This window comes from Lepidochelys kempii, chromosome 1, assembly GCF_965140265.1.
Source record: "Lepidochelys kempii isolate rLepKem1 chromosome 1, rLepKem1.hap2, whole genome shotgun sequence".
In the NCBI taxonomy this organism is placed as follows: domain Eukaryota; kingdom Metazoa; phylum Chordata; order Testudines; family Cheloniidae; genus Lepidochelys; species Lepidochelys kempii.
The window spans coordinates 228,697,291-228,719,051 of record NC_133256.1 but is presented as its reverse complement, the minus strand read 5'-3'; the positions used below and the strand labels follow the sequence as shown (position 1 = coordinate 228,719,051).

At 42.5% G+C, this 21,761-nt stretch overlaps 1 protein-coding gene across 2 annotated transcripts in view; it reads right to left on the bottom strand.

Moving 5' to 3' along the window:
* TTLL12 (tubulin tyrosine ligase like 12) overlaps positions 1–21,761 on the bottom strand; it is a 66,793-nt gene that overhangs the window by 12,680 nt on the left and 32,352 nt on the right. For both annotated transcript variants that reach the window (XM_073316866.1, XM_073316858.1), the window contains exons 3-6: positions 18,607–18,805; positions 17,408–17,567; positions 16,531–16,664; positions 13,070–13,146 (exon numbers count right to left, since the gene is read on the bottom strand). In XM_073316866.1, coding sequence (XP_073172967.1) covers positions 13,070–13,146; positions 16,531–16,664; positions 17,408–17,567; positions 18,607–18,805 — 570 coding nt within the window. The remainder of the gene's footprint in view (positions 1–13,069; positions 13,147–16,530; positions 16,665–17,407; positions 17,568–18,606; positions 18,806–21,761) is intronic.

Genomic DNA, 21,761 nt, shown 5'->3' with positions numbered 1-21,761 from the left:
ACTGGTTCGTGATGCAGAGTCAGGCTATATAGGATTTTGTTCCACCTTTTCTACTGCTATCTAATTAGAGGACACATCAAGGGATGTGTTTTTGCAACTGGACCCCTCATATTCCATTACTGTTAAGGGGGAGAAAAAGACATCCTTCAGAAGAGAAAAATGTCAGATGTTTACACATTGAGGCCAAGTTTTGTGCAACTCCAAGTGTAACATATTATACAAATTATGTTATAAGGTATTTGTACATAATGTTAATATTCAGTTTAAAAAGTTGTGTGAATTTAGTGCAGGTGAAAGGTATCAGCTTGACATCCCTGGTGAACTAAGTCCTCTGTCTACAGGGCTGAAGTAGAGGAAGTTTTACAAACACATGCATGCATCCACCCACCCCCTTCCAGAAGCTTCAACCCCAATCTGGCAGCTTCAGCTAGGGGTAACAGTAATAATACTCTCCCCATGGTCCTTACAGTTCTTAGCCTTTCCTCCAAGTCTGCCAATCAGTGCAAAGCATAGTGGCAAGTTTGATGTGTTTGATGTGGTGGGTACCAAGGCCCACCACACTCATCTCACATTGCGGCCACCAAATATGCATTAGATGGGAACTGCTTCCCTACAGAGCTGGGCTGGATTCAGACTGACGGCTTAACGTTGAAAGGCTTGGTAGTACTTCAGCAATGCCATGAGGCATCCAAATGCTACTTTTATATATACATGGTATACAAAGAGTGATGTGACATTTACAGTCTTTTACCTATGTCAGCACTGCCCAACCTTATTACAAAAAGGGCCACATAAACCTAAGCACAACCTTGTGTGCGCCAAACAGATTTAAAGTCACCTGTATTGATTTATATTTTAAATTCAGCTTGTTTTGTATGTATTTGGATAGAGACCATTTATGTACAGTATTGTCTATTTACACACACTCATGTAAACTAAAATGATGTGAACATGAAAACATTAATCAATCTGCCATTAGTGTTGAAGCAGGCCACAGGCCTTGTAAAATGCTCTGGTGGGACACGTGCGGCCTATGGGCGGCAGTTTGGGCACCCCTGACCTAAATCAAGCTTTGGTAAGTTAGGAAGTGCCAGAACCGAGGTTGCCCAGGCAACCTCAGTTCAGCTGCCGTGTGCCTATCCATTACAGAGTCTTTAATTACATGACCACACATTGTTTTTCCCCCACGTGGCTCATGAGCAAGGTTTGGACCCATGATAAGAACAGGGCCTTCAGTTCCACAGCAAAGATGTCCCTTCCTTGAACTACAGGAGTAAACAGTAGCAGTACTACCTCATTGTCCTTTATGTGAATAAGCCCCTAGAGCACAGTATGGAAACATTTTGCCAGTCTGTTACACAATTATTTGTGGAACAGTACTGGAACATTAGGTATTAGGATTCCTGGGTTCCATTGCCAGTTCTGTGAGAAGAGTGTGCTTTAGTGAGGAGATCAATGGATATAAGCAGCATAGCCAGGCACATAATATGGTGCATTCATTCCGAAAGGCAGCATGGTTGAGACTTGGGTCTGTCGTATTACATAGCTGTGGTCTAGTCACAGCTCTGCCTGAAATAAGGTAATACAGGTTGCACAAGGTTATCTGTAAGACAGGTCAATGATGGTTGCCTGCCTTGGGGTAGGAATATGAGGCCCTCGTTCATAATTAGGGCACGGATATATTAACATCAGACGCTGGAAGAGCTGGGGCTAGGAACTTCATTATATATTTTATAAAGGAAGGAAGGAAGCCAGCCCTGTAGTACACATATTGGAAGGGGCAAACAAAGATCCCAATGTCATAAGTGGAAGTCATTGGCTAAAGTATTTTCTGACGCCACTAGGGGAAGCTATTGCCTTCCTTTGCCCCTCCTACAGCTTGCACTTGCCAGATTTAATTTAAATCTACTTACTTTACAAAATGGTGGGCATCACAGCATGTACCCATGACACTACCATCCACAGCCTCAGCATGGGCATGTGGCTAAATTCTAGCCTAACCAGCAGGAGGAACAGGCCCTAAAAGCTGGGTGTATATCAGATATGGTTTTTCTTCAAAATAAAATCCCTCCTGCAGCTGTAGAAGAGAACCAATGAATGGAAAAAACGGTTACCTACCTTTTCGTAACTGTTGTTCTTCGAGATGTGTTGCTCACATGCATTCCATTCTAGGTGTGTGCGCGTCCACATGCAGAGTCGTTGCAGATTTTTGCCTTAGCGGTATCCAGAGGGTCAGCTGTGGCGTCCCCTTTAGTGCTGTGCTCATGCGTCGGTATATTAGGCGCCGCCAGCCCTATGCCCTCCCAGTTCTTTCTTGCAGGCAACTCCGACAGAGAGGGAGAAAGGGAGGTGATGGAATGGACATGAGCAACACATCTCTAAGAACAACAGTTACGAAAAGGTAGGTAACCATTTATTCTTCACATGCTTGCTTATTCTATTCTAGGTGACTCAAGCAGTAATTTCAGAGGTGGGCTCAGAGTTCACTGTCTTGCGGCTTGCAGCACTGCTCTACTGAAGCCAACATCATCCTGGACCTGCTGGGTAAGCGTGTAATGGGACGCAAATGTGTGGACAGATGACTAGGTGGCCGCCCTACAGATCTCCTGGATAGGCACTTGGCTAGGAAAGTTGCTGAAGAGGCTTGTGCCCTGGTTGAATGGGTGGTAATGATCGCCCAAAGGGGCGCCTTTGCCTGATCGGAGCAGCAGCGAATACAGGGAGTGATCCAAGAAAAAATTCTTTGAGCAGATACTGGATGACCTTTCACGCTGTCGATCACTGCGACAAACAGTTGCGTCTACTTGCAGAATGGCTTGGTCCTTTCAATTTAGAAGGCTAATGCCCTCCTGACATCTAGAGAATGCAACCTATGCTCCTTCTCTGACTTGTGCAGATTTAGAAAAAAAAAAAAAGACAGGTAAGGAAATGTCCTGGCCCGTATGAAACTGTGAGACTACCCTGGGCAGGAAAGCCGGGTGTAGCTGCAGCTGGACCTTGGCTTTGTAAAAGACCGTATAGGGTGGTTTCAAGGTAAGCACCCTAATCTCAGAGACCCTGCGGGCAGATATTATTGCAACCAAGAATGGGACCTTCCAGGAAAGGAGAAGGAGAGAACAGGAAGCCAGAGGCTCTAACAGGGGGGTCCCGGAAGCTGTGACAGAACAAGTTTCAGGTCTGACAGAGGGACTGGGTCCCTGATAGGCGGATAGAGGTGCTCGAGGCCCTTGAGGAACCTGGCAGTCACGTCCTAGGCAAAAACTGACCTACTCTTGAGCAGCAGATAGAAGGCTGAGATAGTGGCCAAGTGGACCTTAATAGATGAAAGGGACAGGCTGGGGAGCTTGATATGTAGAAGGTAGTCCAGGATTAACTGCAGTGAGGCCTGCTCAGGCAGAATGCCTTTATCCGAGGTCCAACAAGCGAACCATTTCCATTTGGCCAGGTAGGTCACTCGGGTGAAGGACTTTCTGTTGCCCAGCAGGACCTGTTAGACACTGGCCGAGCACTCCTGCTCCCCTGCATTTAACCATGCAGTAGCCAAGCCGTCAGGTGCAGCACCACCAGGTTTGGATGCAGAAGCCTGCCGTGGTTTTGGGATAGCAGGTCTGGCTGGAGCAGTAGCTGTAATGGAGCAGCCAGAGAGGGCCCAGCACCGTGCTGAACCAGTGCTGGCGTGGCCACGCCGGCAGTACGAGGATCACATTTGCCCTGTCCTGCTTGAGCTTCATGAGGACTCTGTGAATTAACGGCACGGGAGGGAAGGCGTACATCAGAGCCCCGACCACGGGAGCAGAAAAGCGTCCTACAGGGAGCCTCTGTGAATCCCCAGAATTGAACAGAAAAGTGGCATTTCCTGTTCTGCCTGGATGTGAACAGGTCCACCCAGGGAGTCCCTCACCTCTGGAAGATGAGGCTGACCACTTCTGGACGAAGGGACCCCTCGTGGCAAGACGAGAAGGCCCTACTGAGGCTATCTGCCAAACTGTTTCTGGACCTGGGGTGGGGACAGGGCGTGGTGTGGTGTCATGCAGCTATGAGATGGATATCATGTTGTACACAGCAGTCCAAAAGCTTGGCAAAGGGCAGATGATCTGGCCCCGCCTTGCTTGTTGACATAGAACATAGCAGCTGTATTGTCCCTCCTGACCTGGACCACCGTGCTTTCTATGTGAGGTAGGAAGGCTTGGCAGGTCAAGCGAACCGCTCCGAACTCCCTGACGATGTGTAAGGAGCGATCGTGACTCAACCAATGACCTTGTGTGCTGAGATCGCCCAGGTGGACTCCCCACTCCGGGCCCGACACATCAGAGACGAGGGTCACTGATGGGGATGGAGCCACGAAGTGAACTCCCTCCAACACCAGTGCAGAATTCTGCCACCATATGAGTGATGACAGTATGAGGTCCAGGACCCTGACTACACGGTCAATTCTGTGTCTGTTGGGGATGTAGACCAACACTAGCCACACCTGCAGGGGCCTGAGATTGAGCCGCATGTGCCGGCCCATGTAAGTGCCAGCCACCATGTGGCCCAATTGCAGGCACGCATGAGTGGTGGTAAGAGAGTGGGCTTCCATGCACAAGATCAGGTCTGCCATGGCTCGGAACCAGGTCTCGGGGAGGAAGGTCTGGCCTGAGTAGAGTCGAGGACCATGCCGATGAACTCTATGAGCTGCACTAGAACCAAGGTTGACTTTTTCTCATTTATTAACAGCCCCAAGATGTGACAGATGGAGCAAACCAGATCGAGATGCTGTTGCACCAGATCCCAGGACTGGCCCTTTATTAGCCAGTCGTCGAGATAAGGGTAAATTTGAAGACCTCGACACCTCAAGTAAATGGCCACTGGTGCTATGCACTTTGTGAACACTCTCGGGGCTGACAGGAGACCGAAGGGCAGCACTGTGAATTGGAAATGGTGCTGGCCCAACACAAACTGGAGGAAGTGTCTGTGTCCCAGGAAAATGGAAATATGCGTCCTTCAAGTCCAAGGTGGCGTATCAGTCTCCCAGATCCAGGGTGGGGATCATGGAGACCAGGGATATCATGTAAAACTTCAACTTGTTGAGGCGACTCAGGTCCAGCACCTTTTTACTTTCAGGATTAGGAAGTAGCGGGAGTAGAACCCTTTCCCTTTCATGTCCTAAGGGACCTCCTCCACTGCCCCCAGGTACAGGAGGTTTTCTACCCCTTGAACAAGAAGTTGCTCGTGAGAAGGGTCCCTGAAGAGGGACAGGGAAGGGGGGGTGGGTGGGAGGGTTGGCCACAAACTGCAGGGTGTAATCTGAAGATCTTATGTTGAGCACCCAACAATCTGAGGTCAGCCGTGACCAGGCCAACCGGAAGGGGTGCAGGTGGTTGAGTAGCAGGGTGGATCCTGGGAGGGTACTGGGGTGCCGTCCTCAAGCGCACCCTCAAAAATGCCTGGGTTTCTGGGAGGGCCAGGCTGAGCAGGCGAATGGGAAGACAACGGGTGTCTCCACTTAAACCCCTTTTCTCTATCCTAGCCGGGAGTCCCTCAGGACCTAGACTGGGGAAGCGGAGGAAGATGAAACAGCTTCATATTCCTCAGCAGGCTAAGAAGGCCCAAGGAGTGGAGGGTGGCACGGGAGTCTTTAAGTCCGTAGAGCCTTGCAGCCATGAGCTCGGAGAAGAGCCCCACTCCCTCAATCGGGAGGTCCTGAATGCATCTCCTGGGATAACCCAGAGGACTGTAATCAAGAGCTGCGCCTCATGACCACCGCAGAGGCGACAACCCAGGCTGCTGAGTCCGTGGCACCCCAGGCCATCTGGAAGGCCCTTCTTGCACCACTGTGTCTTCCTCCTCTAAACCGGCAAACTCCTGGGCTCGGTCGTGTGGGAAGGTCTCCTTGAATTTGCTAAGGGAGTCCCAGAGATTAAAATTGTATCTGCCTAACTGGGCCTGGTGGTTAGACACCTGAAATTGCAGGTTGGCTGTTGAATAAATTTTTCTGCCAAACAAGTCCAGTTTCTTGGTGTCTCTGTTTTTCAGCGTGCCACTGACTTGGCTCTGCCTGTCCCTTTCATTAACAGTGGACATGACCCATGACTCCACTGGAGGGTGCGTGTACAGATATTCAAATCCCTTTGCAGGGACGTAGTACTTCTTTTCCACCTTTTTAGAAGTAGGGAGAATGGAAGAGGGGGTCTACAACAGCGATTTGGCAATCTTAAGGACCCTGGGTAGACGGGCAACACGGCCTGGGCTGGGGTGGTGGAGGATATAACATTAAAGAGGTTGGACTCTTTCACCAACTCTTCAATCTCCAAGTTCAATTTGGTAGCCACCCTTTTAAGGAGAACCTGGTGCTCCTTGAAGTCATCGGGGGGACTGCCAATTTGGAGATGACAAAACCGACTGCACCACCAGGGAAGGGGCGGGTTCCCCTTGCCCATCGGGGGATGGCTCCTTAGCTGTTGGAACCTGCTGCTCTGCTCACTGCATCTGTAGTGCCAGATGACCTGCTTGCTCTTTTGCCATCGGGGCTGCTTCGGGCAACAAGGGCCCTAGGAGAAGCCAGGGTCCCTGGCCACTCTTAGGAGTCGGAGATGGATCCCAGGCTGGGCTAGGGGGTCAGACCACAGTGGTACCCCCGTGAAGCTCTGGGGCGGACATGTCCCCTGACAGAGGTCCTTCGCCTGAAGCCCCCTTCCCCTCTGGTGCTGGGCACTCAAGGGGGCACCACAGCTGACCCTAGAGATACTGCTAAGGCAAAAAACTTCGACGACTGTGCATGTGGCTGCGCACACACCTAGAATGGAATTGACACAAGCAAACACTTGAAGAAGAAACTAGGGCTGTTGATTAATAGCAGTTTACTCATGTGATTAACTCACTACCAGATGCGCTAAAGATTCATATGCCCCTTCATGCTTGAACCACCATTCCAAAGGACATGAGTCCATGCTGATGATGGGTTCTGCTCGATAACGATCCAAAGCAGGGAGGACTGACACATGTTCATTTTCATCATCATCTGAGTCAGATGCTACCACCAAAAGGTTGATTTTTCTTTTTTGGTGGTTCAGGTTCTGTAGTTTCTGCATCGGAGTGTTGCTTTTCTAAGACTTCTGAAAGCATGCTCCACACCCCATCCCGATCAGATTTTGGAAGGCACTTCAGATTCTTAAACTTTAGCTTGAGTGCTGTAGCTATCTTTAGAAATCTCACATTGGTACCTTCTTTGCATTTTTGTCAGATCTGCAGTGAAAGTGTTCTTAAAATGAACCGCATATGCTGGGTCATCATCTGACATTGCTATAACATGAAATATATGGCGAAATGCGGGTAAAACAGAGAAGAAGGAGACATACATTTCTCCCCCAAGGAGTTCAGCAACAAATTTAATAATTCTTATTTTTTTTAAATGAGCCTCATCAGCATGGAAGCTTGTCCTCTGGAATGGTGGCTGAAGCATGAAGGGGCATACAAATGTTTAGCATATCTGACACGTAAATACGTTGTAATGCCAACTACAACAGTGCCATGCAAACACCTATTCCCACACTGTAAACAAGAAACGGGCAGCATTATCTTCTGCAAATGTAAACAAACTTGTTTGTCTGAAAGACTGGCTGAACAACAGATGTAGGACTGAGTGGACTTGTAAGCTCTAAAGTTTCACATTGTTTTGTTTTTGGATTGAGGTTTTTTTTTGTAATTCTACATTTGTAAATTCAACTTTCATGATTAAGAGATTGCACTACAGTACTTGTATTAGGTGAATTGAAAAATACTATTTCTTTTGTATTACAGTGCAAATATTTGTAATAAAAAATACAAAGTGACCAGAATACTTTGTATTCTTTGTTGTAACTGGAATAAATATATTTTAAAATGTAGAAAACGCCCAAAAATATTTAAATAAATGGTATTCTATTATCAGCTGCACAATTAATCATGCGATTAATCTTTTTTAATCACTTGAGAGCCCTAATGGAAACCCATCTTGGATCATCCTCCTCCTCCATTTGGTGGCTAATACTGGGCCAAAAGACAAGGCATTTGGACTTCAAAGGGAAGGGGGAACAGGTGCCTGGCCCTTCCAAGTGACAGCTGATGCATTCAGTAAGTCGTCACTCCTAGACAACATTGTGTCAGGCTGGCTAGTCTCCTCTACATTACTTTTTTTTTTTTTTTTTTTTAGCATTTCCAATAAATCTTAATAGACTTCTGCTGCTAGCTGTGCATCAGACATCTGCTCTCCTCAGCAGAGGAGCTGGATGTACTTTTTGCTAATCATTAATTCAATTGACAAGTGGGTCATCTTCTCCCAGCATGGTATCCTATTCATAAATCCATTTCCCATGAGCATTAATTCACATAGGTCTGCATAAGCGCCGCACTGTACTGCATCACAGGGAAATGCAAGTACTGATCTAAATATGGCTATTCTATACTTCTGGTTTAAAGAGTAAGCTCCTCCACCACATACACAATTTAAGAGGAGGTTTAAAAAAAAAAAAAGTCCTCTAAGCACAAAAACTATATCCTTTAAAAAAAAATAAAATAAAAATAACTGTCCAGCTATCAAGGAACACTGTCAAGACAGTTCATAACACTGACCTACATTTACAGACACATGGAAGATATTGCTGTAAGGGATACCACTAACCTAACGTTTATTTTAAAGTCATTCTTGTATCTTTCAGTGAGCACCAGGGCTGCTGAGCCAGCTGGGTGCCTTCACAAAGATGCTTCTATTCACGAAAAAAACTCTCTGCTTTGCCAGGGCTTTTAAGATTAAGAAGACACCAGGGACATTCATACCCCAGCACAATACAGTGTGTCCCCAGTTTGGGCTGGGCCAAAGGACATTCATACTACCAAGGGAGTTGAAAGTCAGGCATCTAACAGTTCATACCCTCTACTCCATTACCCACAGACATATGCACCTTACAACTACCATACACGACAGACTACACAACCACCTCATCTTTAGCCTGTGTAGGGAGGATAGCTTTCCAGTCTCTCCTTTCCCAAACGTAAGTCAACATGGTTTTCCAGAACCATGCAGAAAGGACAGCAGGTGGAAGTCAGGGCCACTGTTGGATACACCGCCACATTCACTCTTGGAGCTTTCACCTATCATTCTGGCAATGGCATGAGCTAAACCATAAGATTCATGAATATATTATCCAACCCAGGAATTACAAGTTGTTCTTAAAAGATGCATACAGCACCACAAGTCCTGTACTACTAAAGCCACACAAAGGAATGGTCCACAGTGTGTTCAAGGGGACTTCTCCCTTTTGACGACAATGATTGCAGGGAGCCTACTAGAGCCAGCAAACTCAAATGAGTCTGTTTCTATTAGTTGCAAAGGAGACAATTCTGCACAAAGAGCAGGACCTTTTCACTCACTTCAAATGTGGAACAGATCAGGTTTTTAAGATGCTGCAGCTCCACCCCACTCCCTAGAAGTCTGAGGACATGCAAAGAAATCGAAAGGCAAAACATTTAAGATTGAAAAGGAAACTTTTATAGGGACAATACATAATTGAACTATAGAGCTCTCTGCCACAAGGTACCATTGAGGACAAGAATGTAACAGGATTTTAAAAAATTAGTCTAATAAACAGTTCATATTACATCAGAGACAAACTTCCAGTACCTCTGGTATATTCTCTAGCTCTCTCACACCAGAAAGTATTACAGCCTCACAATTAATGGCATAACCAATTATTGTGACTTGCAAGACACTTCCCAACGAGCAGGTTTTCTACAAAGGTCCACTAGGGGGTATCTAGCACCTTCCTCTGAAGCATCTGGAACTGGCCAGGGACAGGATACTGGACTAGACAGACCTCCATGACAGTCCTTTCTTCAAATTCAAATTGCATGCGAAGGTAGGTATTAGGATTTGCAAAACCTCTTACTAAAAATGCACAATCTCATTTTGGAGCCTATGATACATGTCTAACTGCAACTGGTCCCTACCAGCCCTACATTTCGATGATTCTAAGTTACATCTGACTGATTTAGAAGCTTTATCATTATCCTTCAAAACCAATAAGGAAAGTAAGCAGCAGCATAGATTTGAGTTTTCTGAATGATTTCCTCCTTACCACCACCAAAACATATCAAAGCCTGCATATTCACATCACAAATCAGGGGGTAGGGAATAAGATTGATTGCATTTTATTATCACATCACAGACCTTCATGGAGACAATTTAATTTGCTCAGTGTCAGTGTTTTGGTCCATATAATGTTGTTGTGCAAACAATGTTGGACCAACACACTGACGCTGAGGAAATTAAATAGTCTCCATGAAGGTCTGTGATGCCAAGAACGGGTCTGGAGTTGAGGGTGAATTGCTACACCTCAAATCCGAAGAGAATGATCAAGACAAAAAATATTTCTTCTGATGACAGCTCTTTCAGCACTTTTGGAAGCTTTAAGGAGGATTGATAGCACTGAAGAGAAATGCTGGAAAAAGATCTTACGACAAAGAGAAAAAGAACAGACCTAACACAAGGGTGTTTTATGTGCCAGAAATTTACGCAACAGCATTGTTTCTGAAATTTGTAACTGTCTTGACAAATAAAAAACCATTGACAATCACCAATGAATAAAATTTTCCCTGTAGAAATAGTTCAAGCTACATAAAACAGTAATCACTAACCTCCCCTTTACAAATATTTGTTCTTTAAGTACTTGTGGCACCTTAGAGACTAACAAATTTATTTGAATGCATCCGATGAAGCAAGTGGTAGCTCACGAAAGCTTATGCTCAAATAAATGTTAGTCTCTAAGGTGTCACAAGTACTCCTTTTCTTTTTGCGAATACATAATAACACGGCTGCTACTCTGAAACCTGTTCTTTAAGTGTTTCCTTTGTTCTACGGTTTTAGAATTTGTTCTGTACATTTGTCACCTCCCCATGCTCTGTGTCCTACCTCTACTTTGAGGCAAGATGACAATGATTCACCTTTTAGAAATTCAGATTGGAAACAGATTTCAGGATATGAACTTTACCCCTCCCTGTACAAAAGGGGCACAGAATGTAAAACTCCAAATTTGGGCTCTGCACGTCCCTCTGCTTTTGCATGCCCACCCGATTTTCCTCCCAGCAACAATCATCAGGGCTTACATGGATACAGAGCTGCCACTGCCTGCAGGCTCTCCAGCCCCGAGATAAACCCACTCCACAGTGTATGAAAGCCACTGAGGTGGGGGAGAAATGTCAATGGCTCAACAAGATATGGATTCTGATTCCTTCTTAGGCTCCCTTGCCCACAACAACATGAAGCAGAGCGCCCACATAGCAGTTCGCAGAGCGGAGAAAGTTCTCTCACATACACACCATGTAGCTGCCTGTCATGCCAACAGGCCTATCCCACCCATGAAATAAGCTGCATCCTACAATTGATTGAAATGTAGAACAGAGACTTTCTGCCTTTGATGGATTGTTATAAGTTATTTTAGATGTTATCTAATGTCAAGAAGAGACCACACCAAGGACTGTGGGGGGGGGGGGGGGGAAGAAGATACAACCACTGGTGATATTCCTTAAGAATGAGAAGTACCAAGGGGAGTACCACAAATGTTGCAAGGCTTTGGATTCCTGCTGTGAATGGCATTTAACTAACATTTACCGTGGGGAAAGAGAGGCGGTGTATGGAAGTTCTAGTAGCGAAAAGACAGCTGGTATACAGAGCAATGTTATTGTTGTCCGTATCCTTGCTATACTTCATATTCTGCCCCTCTAATTTTCACTTGCTGACATGCAGCAGCAATCCCACTGAGAAACAAACTCTTGCTTACCTCTGCAGGTTTTCCAACATGAGAGTTCAACTGTGTCTGGACAACTGAACAACTGGGGGAAGCCCAACTTGAAAAATAGACGCTCTATAATCATCTCTCCTCAGCAAAAAAAAAAAAAAAAAAAAGCTAGCCTATGGATCTGTATAGCAAAACCCCCCAAATAACGGGCTGGGCTTCTAACTGAAGAGATGACAATTCCCATGTTTGTCCTTTAGGTTTGTGCATCCCACTGTATGGCCCATAATTAAGAGATATGCTTATATAACTTACTGAAAAGATCCTTTCACTCTATTGAGGTTGGGTGGCTGGTCTCAAATACTGAAATCATACAAGAAATTTAATGGCAAATCTGTTGCAGAAGCACACGTTATACTGGAGTGGGGGCTATGGCTAAGAGCTATTCCCTCAAGCACCCAATGCCACCATACTTTTTGACCCTGTTCTAAAACCCTATTAAACCACCTTTCACAACCAGGTCCTTCCTCCAGCCCTCCTCTGAAGGATTAGGGCCATTTCTGCCGCTGTTGTACTGAAAGGCATATATCCCAAAGAGAGTTGGAAAAGCAGGAGGGAGGGGTGGAGGGGGGGGAAAATACCTGTATTCTCCCCAAAATTTTGTTGAAATAAAAAAAATATATATTATATATAAAAAAAACTGACCAGCTTTAAACGTGACACTTTGGTAACAGGGGCAACTGAAGAGATCAGAAATGGAATGTGCATGGTCTAATCCAGTGAGACAGCACGGGGAAACTTGTACCACTGCTGCTGTACTTGCTCTGTGAATAGACTGAAGACTTAACATTTTCCCCATGGACATTCAATTCACTAGTTAAAATAAATAAAATATAGAGATCCCCAGCACCAACATGTTGTGCTAAATTCCCTTCATCCTGAAGGTGGCATCTCTTCAAGAATCTAAAACTCAGAGTAAAAATTATAAAGGTGGCAATATCCATTGCTCCTAGACAGATTCCAACCAAGGAACTAGAAAGTCCTGCAGTCAGAATCCCAAGCGTGGATCAAGCACGTAGCTGTATATAATGTCACCTGTGCAGGGGTGCTGGAACAATCTGTATAGTGGGGGTGCTGAGAGCCACTGAACCAAACTGTAAACCCGGTACGTGATGGAAACCACTTCAAGCCAGGGGTTGTGGCAGCACCCCCAGCACCTATGCCAACCTTCCGGAAAGGATAAGCCTCCTATTCAGGTTGTATACATTGCACCTGTCCTGGTCAGGAAGCATTTTAAAGGCATTTTGTTTGTAGATACATACTTGAAAATTTTATTCTTGTCATAAACTGGTGGATTTATAGCCACAGGCAGTTTCTCCTTGTTTTTGTTTAAAATAGCCTAAAAAACAAAAGAAAAAACAAACAAGTTTGTGTTAAATAGAGTGAGAAAACTTGCATCAAACCTCACAATCTTAACGTGTTAAAGGAACATATACAGTAATTTAGGCCAAAATTGAATTGATTTTTTTTTTTTTTAAAAAGTGCATGGAAACAGAGAAGCTGTGAAAAAGAAATAAATTACAAATAAACAAAAATGCAAGAGGTAAAAAATTCAATGGGACGGAAAACAGTGCTTGGGTGTTTTATTAGTGTTGGCATATAGAAGTTTCCCTGAAGCACAAACTCTTCAGAGTTCATCCTTCCTCCTTTCTCCACTCCTATATTTAAATAAATAAAAAAATAAAAAATTAGCATCAGGTTAGATAGAAGTTCCCTTGCACACTTGGCCAATTACATTGTCTTTTAGCAAAAGATAAATTAGAGTCCTAAGGGAGTTTGAGAAAAATTGATTTTTTTTTTTAAAAAGACAGCCAAGGTATAGCTTAACTGCATAAATGATGGTTTAATGTACTGTAAACTGGGGAGGCAGCCAGAATATCAGAAGGCTGTGTTGACCTAACTCTGCTCCTATTAAAATAAATGGGAATTTTATCACTGACTTCAAAGGCATTAGTGGTAGACTAACACGGAGTGCTTTGGAAAACCCCATCCATGACGTCATTGGCATATTTGACTGTAAAATACAAATTGCCACACTCCATTCATTGCAGCAACCTGCATCAAAGGAACTGTGTGGGATATCTGGGATGAGAAGCAAAGGGTCTCTCATGCAACTGGAGCAGTTGCACCTATGAATTAGTTCCTTCGGATACAGTTACAACAGCTCTTGAAAATGGAGATTATACACTGATGCTGTCCCCACATAGGACACTGCTGGGACAGGAAATCTAGTTCAGATACAGGATTCTAATCCTTAAAATTATTGTTGCTGGGGATTCAATTACTTATAATTAAAAGATGCAAACAAAAAGCCTAAACAAGAACCCTACCTATCTATCTCCAAAAGAGACTGGATTGCAGGAATATAAATTACTTCTCGTTTTCACTGCCCAGTGAGAAAGAAGTCTGCATTTTAAATTGTAATCTTCTGCTTTTAAAATACTTCAAAATACTGTTACAGAAATCAAATTACTCAGTGTTAATAATATTCCAGTTTAAGTTTATAGCTTTTTTGTTTACTTTGTTGTACTGTTAGTAGTGGGTAACAGTGAGATGATTAGTGATCCACCAGCCACATGCTTCTGTGTTAGAAGCATCATGTCTGTGACACTCCTATACAAAATATTAAAGCCTTTCAGATCAATGTAAGGGGAAATTGGCCTTCTGATTCAAGACAGGACAGATTATTATTGTAAATTTATGCAGCAGAATTTGAAGGAAACCTCAGTAAAGTAAGATGCCATAAAAGTTTAATGAACTGTAAGTGGTTAGTTACATATTATAAATAAAATATTTTCAAGGTGGAGAAACTGTGAGTGAAGTTAGTTGTAAAAATATTTTTTTATGTAAAATATGAGTTGCAAATGTGCTCAGGGAGGTTTTCAGATATTTTGCACTCATCTCTAAATTTTGCTTGGCTGCATAAAATGGATGGTGTCCTATCTTGGTGTACAGGATGGTCATCAAGCACCCAGAGTTACTTTGCACTGGTATTTCATCAAACTGATTGGTATGAAAATGCAACATGCACTCACGCGGCCTGTGCTTCGGTCAACTGTTCCCATGACAACTCTTGTGGGTACCAGAATGAGACGGAAAAGAGAATAACTGGGATCTAAAGGTCATCTCTCTTGTAAAGATGTACTGCGTTGTCACAGATAAAATGACAACCAGCTGCAAGAAATGCTACTTCTCTAACTTAACCTGATCATTATAAAACCGAATTAAACTGTGCACAGAAATGCCTTATACTGAGCTCAAGGCACATTTGCCCAAAAAAGCAAACATTATCAAAATTAAAAGTGAAATGTTGCTCCTAGTCTCTAAACCAAGAAAATACAGCCCTCCAAAAACAAATACTGTCCCCTCAAAAAAGTCTGACATATGTAATAAGAGACTGAATATTTTTGGTATTTTCATTTGTTTGGGTGGAAACAGACTAATCTGGTTTCTGACTGGTCACTAGTTACCAATATTACTTCCTTTGTTTAATAAATTAGTTTTAAATGCAAAACATACTTTGATAAACTTTTCTTTTTCCTTATCACAGAGATTATGTATCCCCCATATTTAAGGTAGCTTTATTTAATTTAATAATTAAAAAAACCCCACAAACCCAAAACACACACACACTGTTCTGTGCATTTTTAATCGATTTAGTATTTCCATCCAAACTGAACCTGAAAAAGTAAAATATTAATCTAGTAAAAAGATAAACTATATAATTGCTTAAATAAACATACATAGATATAACATATTTTCCTGGTTAGCAAAAAATAGCACCAGATTTAGTGTAAAGGTTATGTTTAGTTGCAAATTAACATTTTTAAATTGTTATTCACCAATAAGATTCAGCCTCTCTTAAATGGGATAAGTTATTTTCTTAAAAGCAGTATAAATGCAAAACATGATTAAAATAAATTATTTCAATCAAAAGTTTCCCAACAGCTGATTTAAACCATGATTAAAATCAATCCACCCTATGACCAATCAACAGTTTCCACAGATGCATAAAAGTTAGGCTCCTGTTTTGGAAAGTCTTGGCACATTTTTTTGCAGCCCTATTGGCCAAAAGAGAACATTCACCTCACACCCTTACAATATAACCAAGTTCTTTGTCACAGCACACAAGCTCAAAAGGGAAGTATTTGTGGGAAAGATAATTGAAAAGCAGAGTCATCATCTTGGAAATGTTGTCCCTGCTGTAGTATTTAATTGGTTTAGAACTGTAACATAAAATGAATAATGAGGCTGGAAATAAGATTTTGTTCCTTGCATACAAAAATTAATCTTCCTATATTACAGGATTGACCAAATATTCTGTAACAATAAATCCAATCGGGACGAACCTATTTAGCAATTTCTCCAACTGCTGAATTAGCATGATGAATTTCACATAATTTGGTTTACAGCATGTCAGAAGCCTTTGAATTAGACTACTCTGTGCCTCTGTTTGGATGGGAGATAGCAAAGGGAACTGCAAGATGTGGCAAGTCACTAATGTTTTAGTTTTAGAACTGCTATATATTTTTATTTCTGGCTTCACTACATCTCCTTTGTCTTATATAGGATTTAAAATTTATATAAGGCAATATTTTAGATTATGAAATCTTAATACTTCATATTGCAGTCAGGAAGAGAAACAAAACCAAAGCAATTCCAGGTTTTAAGCTATCGTCCTAATAAAAGAGACCCTAAAAGCAAAGATTCATTACAATTATACCTGGTAGTGATCTTCTGATGGCTCTGGGGTAGAATAGTTAACATCCAATACCTCAGTAGGCGCCCACGGCAACAACATACACTTCCGGATTAAGCGATCAGTTTCCCCATAGGCATAGTCACGAGTCACTTCCTCTACCGGGGGTGGGAGGGGGGGAAATGGGATATAAAAGTAATTGTAGGGTTGCTAGTCATTTTCCAACAACAATCTTCCCATACCACGTTCATGCAAATGACCTAATTAAACCATAAATTATGTGACAACTGCAATGATTAAAAAAAAAATGTAGTTTGTTAAAATGTGTAATTTAAAAAGTTACTTAGGCTGCTCCCTATGTATGCATTCTGATAGTGTTAGCTATATGTTCAAATCTTAATTTCCCCCCCCCAGGAGCTCTGCCTCATTCAGTGCACAGGACAGATGACGGGCACCAAATTAAGGCTACATGAGCAGTTTTAAATCTGTCATTTCCTTACTTTATTTAAGCTGCGAAGTAAAGCACACAATGTCCCTGTAATGTAGTTTGTGTAATTTTTGTATCCACTGCTGTCTAACAAAAGCAGTTCAGATGGACAATGAAGAGAAACTCTCCAATTCTTTCTAACAACAACAACATTCTTCCTGGGCAGAGGAGGGCCTCCGCATCCTCTTTAATGCGAGTCACGAAGCGAGTGAGAAGTTATATCTATCATATGGTTTTCCATTGAAAAGGTAGAGGTATTAGTGTTTTAAAAGACACACAGGATGTTGGGAGGGTGGGGGTGGTTTAAGTTTATACCAGAATTGTGGTAAGCTAGAATTGGTTTGGTATGTAAATTCAGCTGAGTTCCAAACTTTGGATAAAAACAGATAACTTACTTGATGTACAGACACTTACCACCAGTTTCAAGATCCCTTAATGGCCAGAGAACAGTGTAAGCAATTTGCTGAGGAATGTAAAACAAAGGTGCTGTTGCAAAGGTAGGCTCATCTGAATGCTGAATTCGGGATCCAAATTCATCCATAATATACCAGACAGGAACCTTCTCTTCTGCAGTCTGGGAGGGAGCGGGGAAGAAAGACACCCCTTACACATCATGCTATTAAAAGAATGCCGCAAGAAAGAAGGGGTTAGGGGCTCACGCTAAAGCCATACTACTGTGCTCTGTTTCAACTGACCAAGATTTAACAATTTTCCAGTGAAGAAAGAACTGATGATAGTATGAAAGTTAAGACAATTCTGGATTAGCAGAAAGTGTAGAATAGTAATAATAATACCTAGCTCTCATATAGTGCCTTTCATCAGTTGATCTTGAAGTGCTTTACAAAAGGAGGTCAGTATCATGATCCCCATTTTACAGATGGAGAAACTGAGGCACAGAGAGGTCAAAAGACTTGCACAAGGTCACCCAGCAGGCCAGTGGCCCAACCAAGAATAAAACCCAGATCTCCCGAGTTCCAGTCCCCTGCTCTATCCTCTAGGCCACCCTGCATCCCAGAAGAGTAAGTTTAAAAAAAAAACAACAAAAAACACAACACTTAAAGAAGTGAGTTATCCTAATATTCCCTTTCACAGCTTTGTTTGTCAGCATACTTCATCACAGTATCTATCAGAACACCTACACACATTGTAGTTTACAAACAAACAATGTATGATTACTGACTGCTAACAAACGCACTTAACGCAAGTTTGCTTGCTTAACTGTATGTTGCCTTATTTTGTTATAATAGAGAGTTTATTCTCTTATAAATTAAAGGAAAATGTTTAAGAAAGGAAAAACAGCCAACAGATTTCTCATTCTTCTAACTCCTCTTCTTTGCTGAATGCGCCTCCTTGTTACATGAAACTTGTCATAGTTTAAGAGGGAAACCTTTATGGGTACCCCTTTGTTAAAATGTTGGCAGCTTGTCACTGCTTTTTACAATTGCAAGGCACTTGCTATCCCTCTTCTGAGCAGCAGTCCATTCTTAAATGGCTCAAAAAGGAGTGTTTTTATATTGGAGAGAGACATCTGTATTAGTTATCCATGTATGGGTATGATTAAATACAGGATCCAGCAGAGCAGTTCAATATTCTTGATTAGAGGAGTCACTTACCCCTTGAGACAGCTGGTATGTCTGGTTGTATTTCCACATTTCTTGCAACACCTGCTCAATAGCTCCCTCATCCGCGACCTCTCCATGAAAGTCTATTCCCATGAGGTTTGCCATTCTGTGAAGCAGACCGGGAACGTGCAACAGCTGCTGGCGGGCATGTTCAACACGGTATGTCCAGGCATGGTCGATAAGGAAAATGCTAAGGATAGAATTTTAGTAATGTTACAACAATAAGCTTCTTGTCTACACACATACAAAACAAGATGCATTTGTTGAGAAAAGCCTTCTGCAAGAAAGCACAGCCTAACAGCCAAGTTATTTCTTCACCAAAATGAGTTTTTTTGCATCACTAGAAGTAGGATTATCTTCCTAGTATTCCCTCGGCTGCACTAAGTGTACTTACAGTAACTATGATTTCCATAAAAGGTATGGTTGAAAGTTCAAGTACAGAAAGAGAAACTCAGTTTACAATCCTGGATTTCCTCTGAGGCCTCTGATACACCAACCTGCCTGCCCGCTCTCCCCCAGTCTATAAAATGGAGCGAGCAGTGCTCACCTTCCAACGAGCCTGTGAAGAGTAATTCATGTTTGAAAAAGGAAAGTGTTACATATTAGGTTTGACCGGATTAGATTTTTATTGGTAAATGTCAATTTCACCATATACACACAAACCAACATAAAAAATTTTCATCTAGAATAACTGAAATGTACAGAAAAGCAAAGAAAGAAAAATGTTGCTGAAGAACTTAGTTTGATTTAAGGATATTTATTTTGTATATGTTGACATGTGATACTGACCATCTGTGTTTTAACGGCTATAAACCTTCAACTTTGAGTCCCAGTGTCTAATGTTATTAAATATTGGCTGACCCCCTACTGTCCGGAACACACCACAATGTCCCATTACTGTGAAAATTTCAGTCACTAAAAATAGAACAAAAATGCTTAAAAATAAACACTGATATTATCATTCAAAATTATTTTAAAAAAATTGAATTCTCCCAAGCCTATGCCCACAATTGGAACACATTATTTAATAAACGTATTTGATTGACTGATTATGGAACTACTGAGTAAGAGCACGTTGCTCAAACAACCTCAGACACTACAAAAAGAGAGAAATACAGGAGCACAACTCAATCCCACTTACTAGAAATCTCAGTCTATTTTTATAAGCCGCTCAAGAGTCATGAACATCAAATTCCCACTAGTGTTCAAGTAAATTAGGTGTCCATATCTCATTGATTGCTTTGAAAGTCTTGCTCTAACACCTCAGAAACAACGTGGCATCACCTGACCATCAGTGCCCTCTTTTGGATTGCAGGAAGTTCATCACAAAGGATTAGTAGAATGACTTGTTTTAAAATGGGAAATATTTACGTGCCTTTGGTTAGAACACTCTCTCTCACACTGATCTGGTTTGATTCCTTTCAGAGTTCTACTAAGTAAAGAGATTCTTGAGGAAAACCAAACCAAACATTTAACTCTCACATATAATGCACATTATTGGCTTCTATGTCTCATGTTCCCTGAAAAACAAAAAGCTCTAGCTTTTAAATTAAAAGAAAAAGAGAGAGGTTAGAGGCGGCACTTTAATATCTCACCCTTGGAAACGTAGTTTCAAAACTCTGATTAGGTCACAAATGTGTGAACGTTCTGGTCCCAATCCAGTCACACACAGTTCAACAAGTTGGTAGTTTACACTCAAGAGAAGCACAAGACTATAATAGCTGGGGGGTTTGAATATCAGAATTTAGATGTCTGAGTAAATTTATAAATGTGATGGACTTTTAGTACCTTCCTTCACTATGCGTCTGCCTGCTTGAGCCAGTGTTAGAATTTATAAATACTATTTATAAATACTAACTTTAGAGGAACAACAACGGCAGGTGTTCCCTGACTCCAGGTCAGTGTCCTTACATGGGTGCAGGACTGCGGTGAAGGTGCTCTCCGGCTGCCCAGACAATGCTTAATTTGTGCAGGGCTCACCTTTTTCATTACAAGCCCTGCAGTGCTTAATTATCTACTTGCCCTGAATTGCGGGACTTCATTTTAGAGGTCTTCCTTGGGACAGGTGATTTTCTTTGAAACGTTACTGTGTAAAAACATTAAATCATCCAGAGTTTCTGGCTTAAGTGAAGTGTGATTCTCATTAATTGTGTGCCCAGGTACTGAGAAGGCTCTCTGGGAGGGTGCACTGGGTGCTGGGATAGAACACACGAAACCATGCAACTCGGCTGAGAAGGGGAAAGTTGTGCTTGTGTTGTCTCCACCAATCCAGCAGTTGTACATCTCCATTCTTGGTCAGCTTCGGGGGATACACTGACACTTGCTCATTGTCACTTCCACAAATCGCTATCCAAATCCTCAAAACTCTGTATGTGACTATTTCGTTTCCTTTGGTGATGGCCTCTGTGTAGCTGATGAAAGCAGAATAAGATTAATTGCAAGAATATTTCTCTGCTGCAATGAGACATTCTTCTTGGTCTCTTGATAAACTTCCTGTCTCTCCTCTTCAGTGAAAACTTTCATCCCCTTCATTTATGGGTGCAGAAAAACCACTACTCTGTGCACAGGCTCCATTTCCATGAGACATTGCAAGGCTGGGTTTGGGTTGACAGACTATCTACATCAGTGGTGGAAAAATGGAGATGAGTTTTTGGCCTTTTGTACCAAATGGGCACCATGTGGAGACTGGGCTGTGATGACTGCTCTAGCATATCCGATGGTTCCTTGAAGGGCTGAAGGAACTCTATTAAGGTGCTTAAGGTCTTGTGGTCAATGCTATCAATGAGCTGAGTATCCCCCTTTTCTGTCAGAATTTCATAGATGCTGTTCCACTGCACTGCAATTATCTCCTCCAGGAGTAGTTTGCTGTTCCATTGTGTTGCTATATCTCCTTTTGGAGACTTCTACAGTCTGCTTTGAAGTGCAGATCTCCTGAAGTAACGCGATTTCAGCATGTGTGGATCAGTTTGGTCACTGCTTCCTCTTTCTGTTGCTCAAGTATGGTATTTATAATGTGCACTGAGCAGCTAATTTGCACATAGGACTCGACGGCTGCAACCATGTTCGCTCCCCGGGCCATAACGAAAACCATCGGGTTGGTACTGCTGTGTATATATAAAAAATAAATCTTCTGAGTGCCCAAGAAA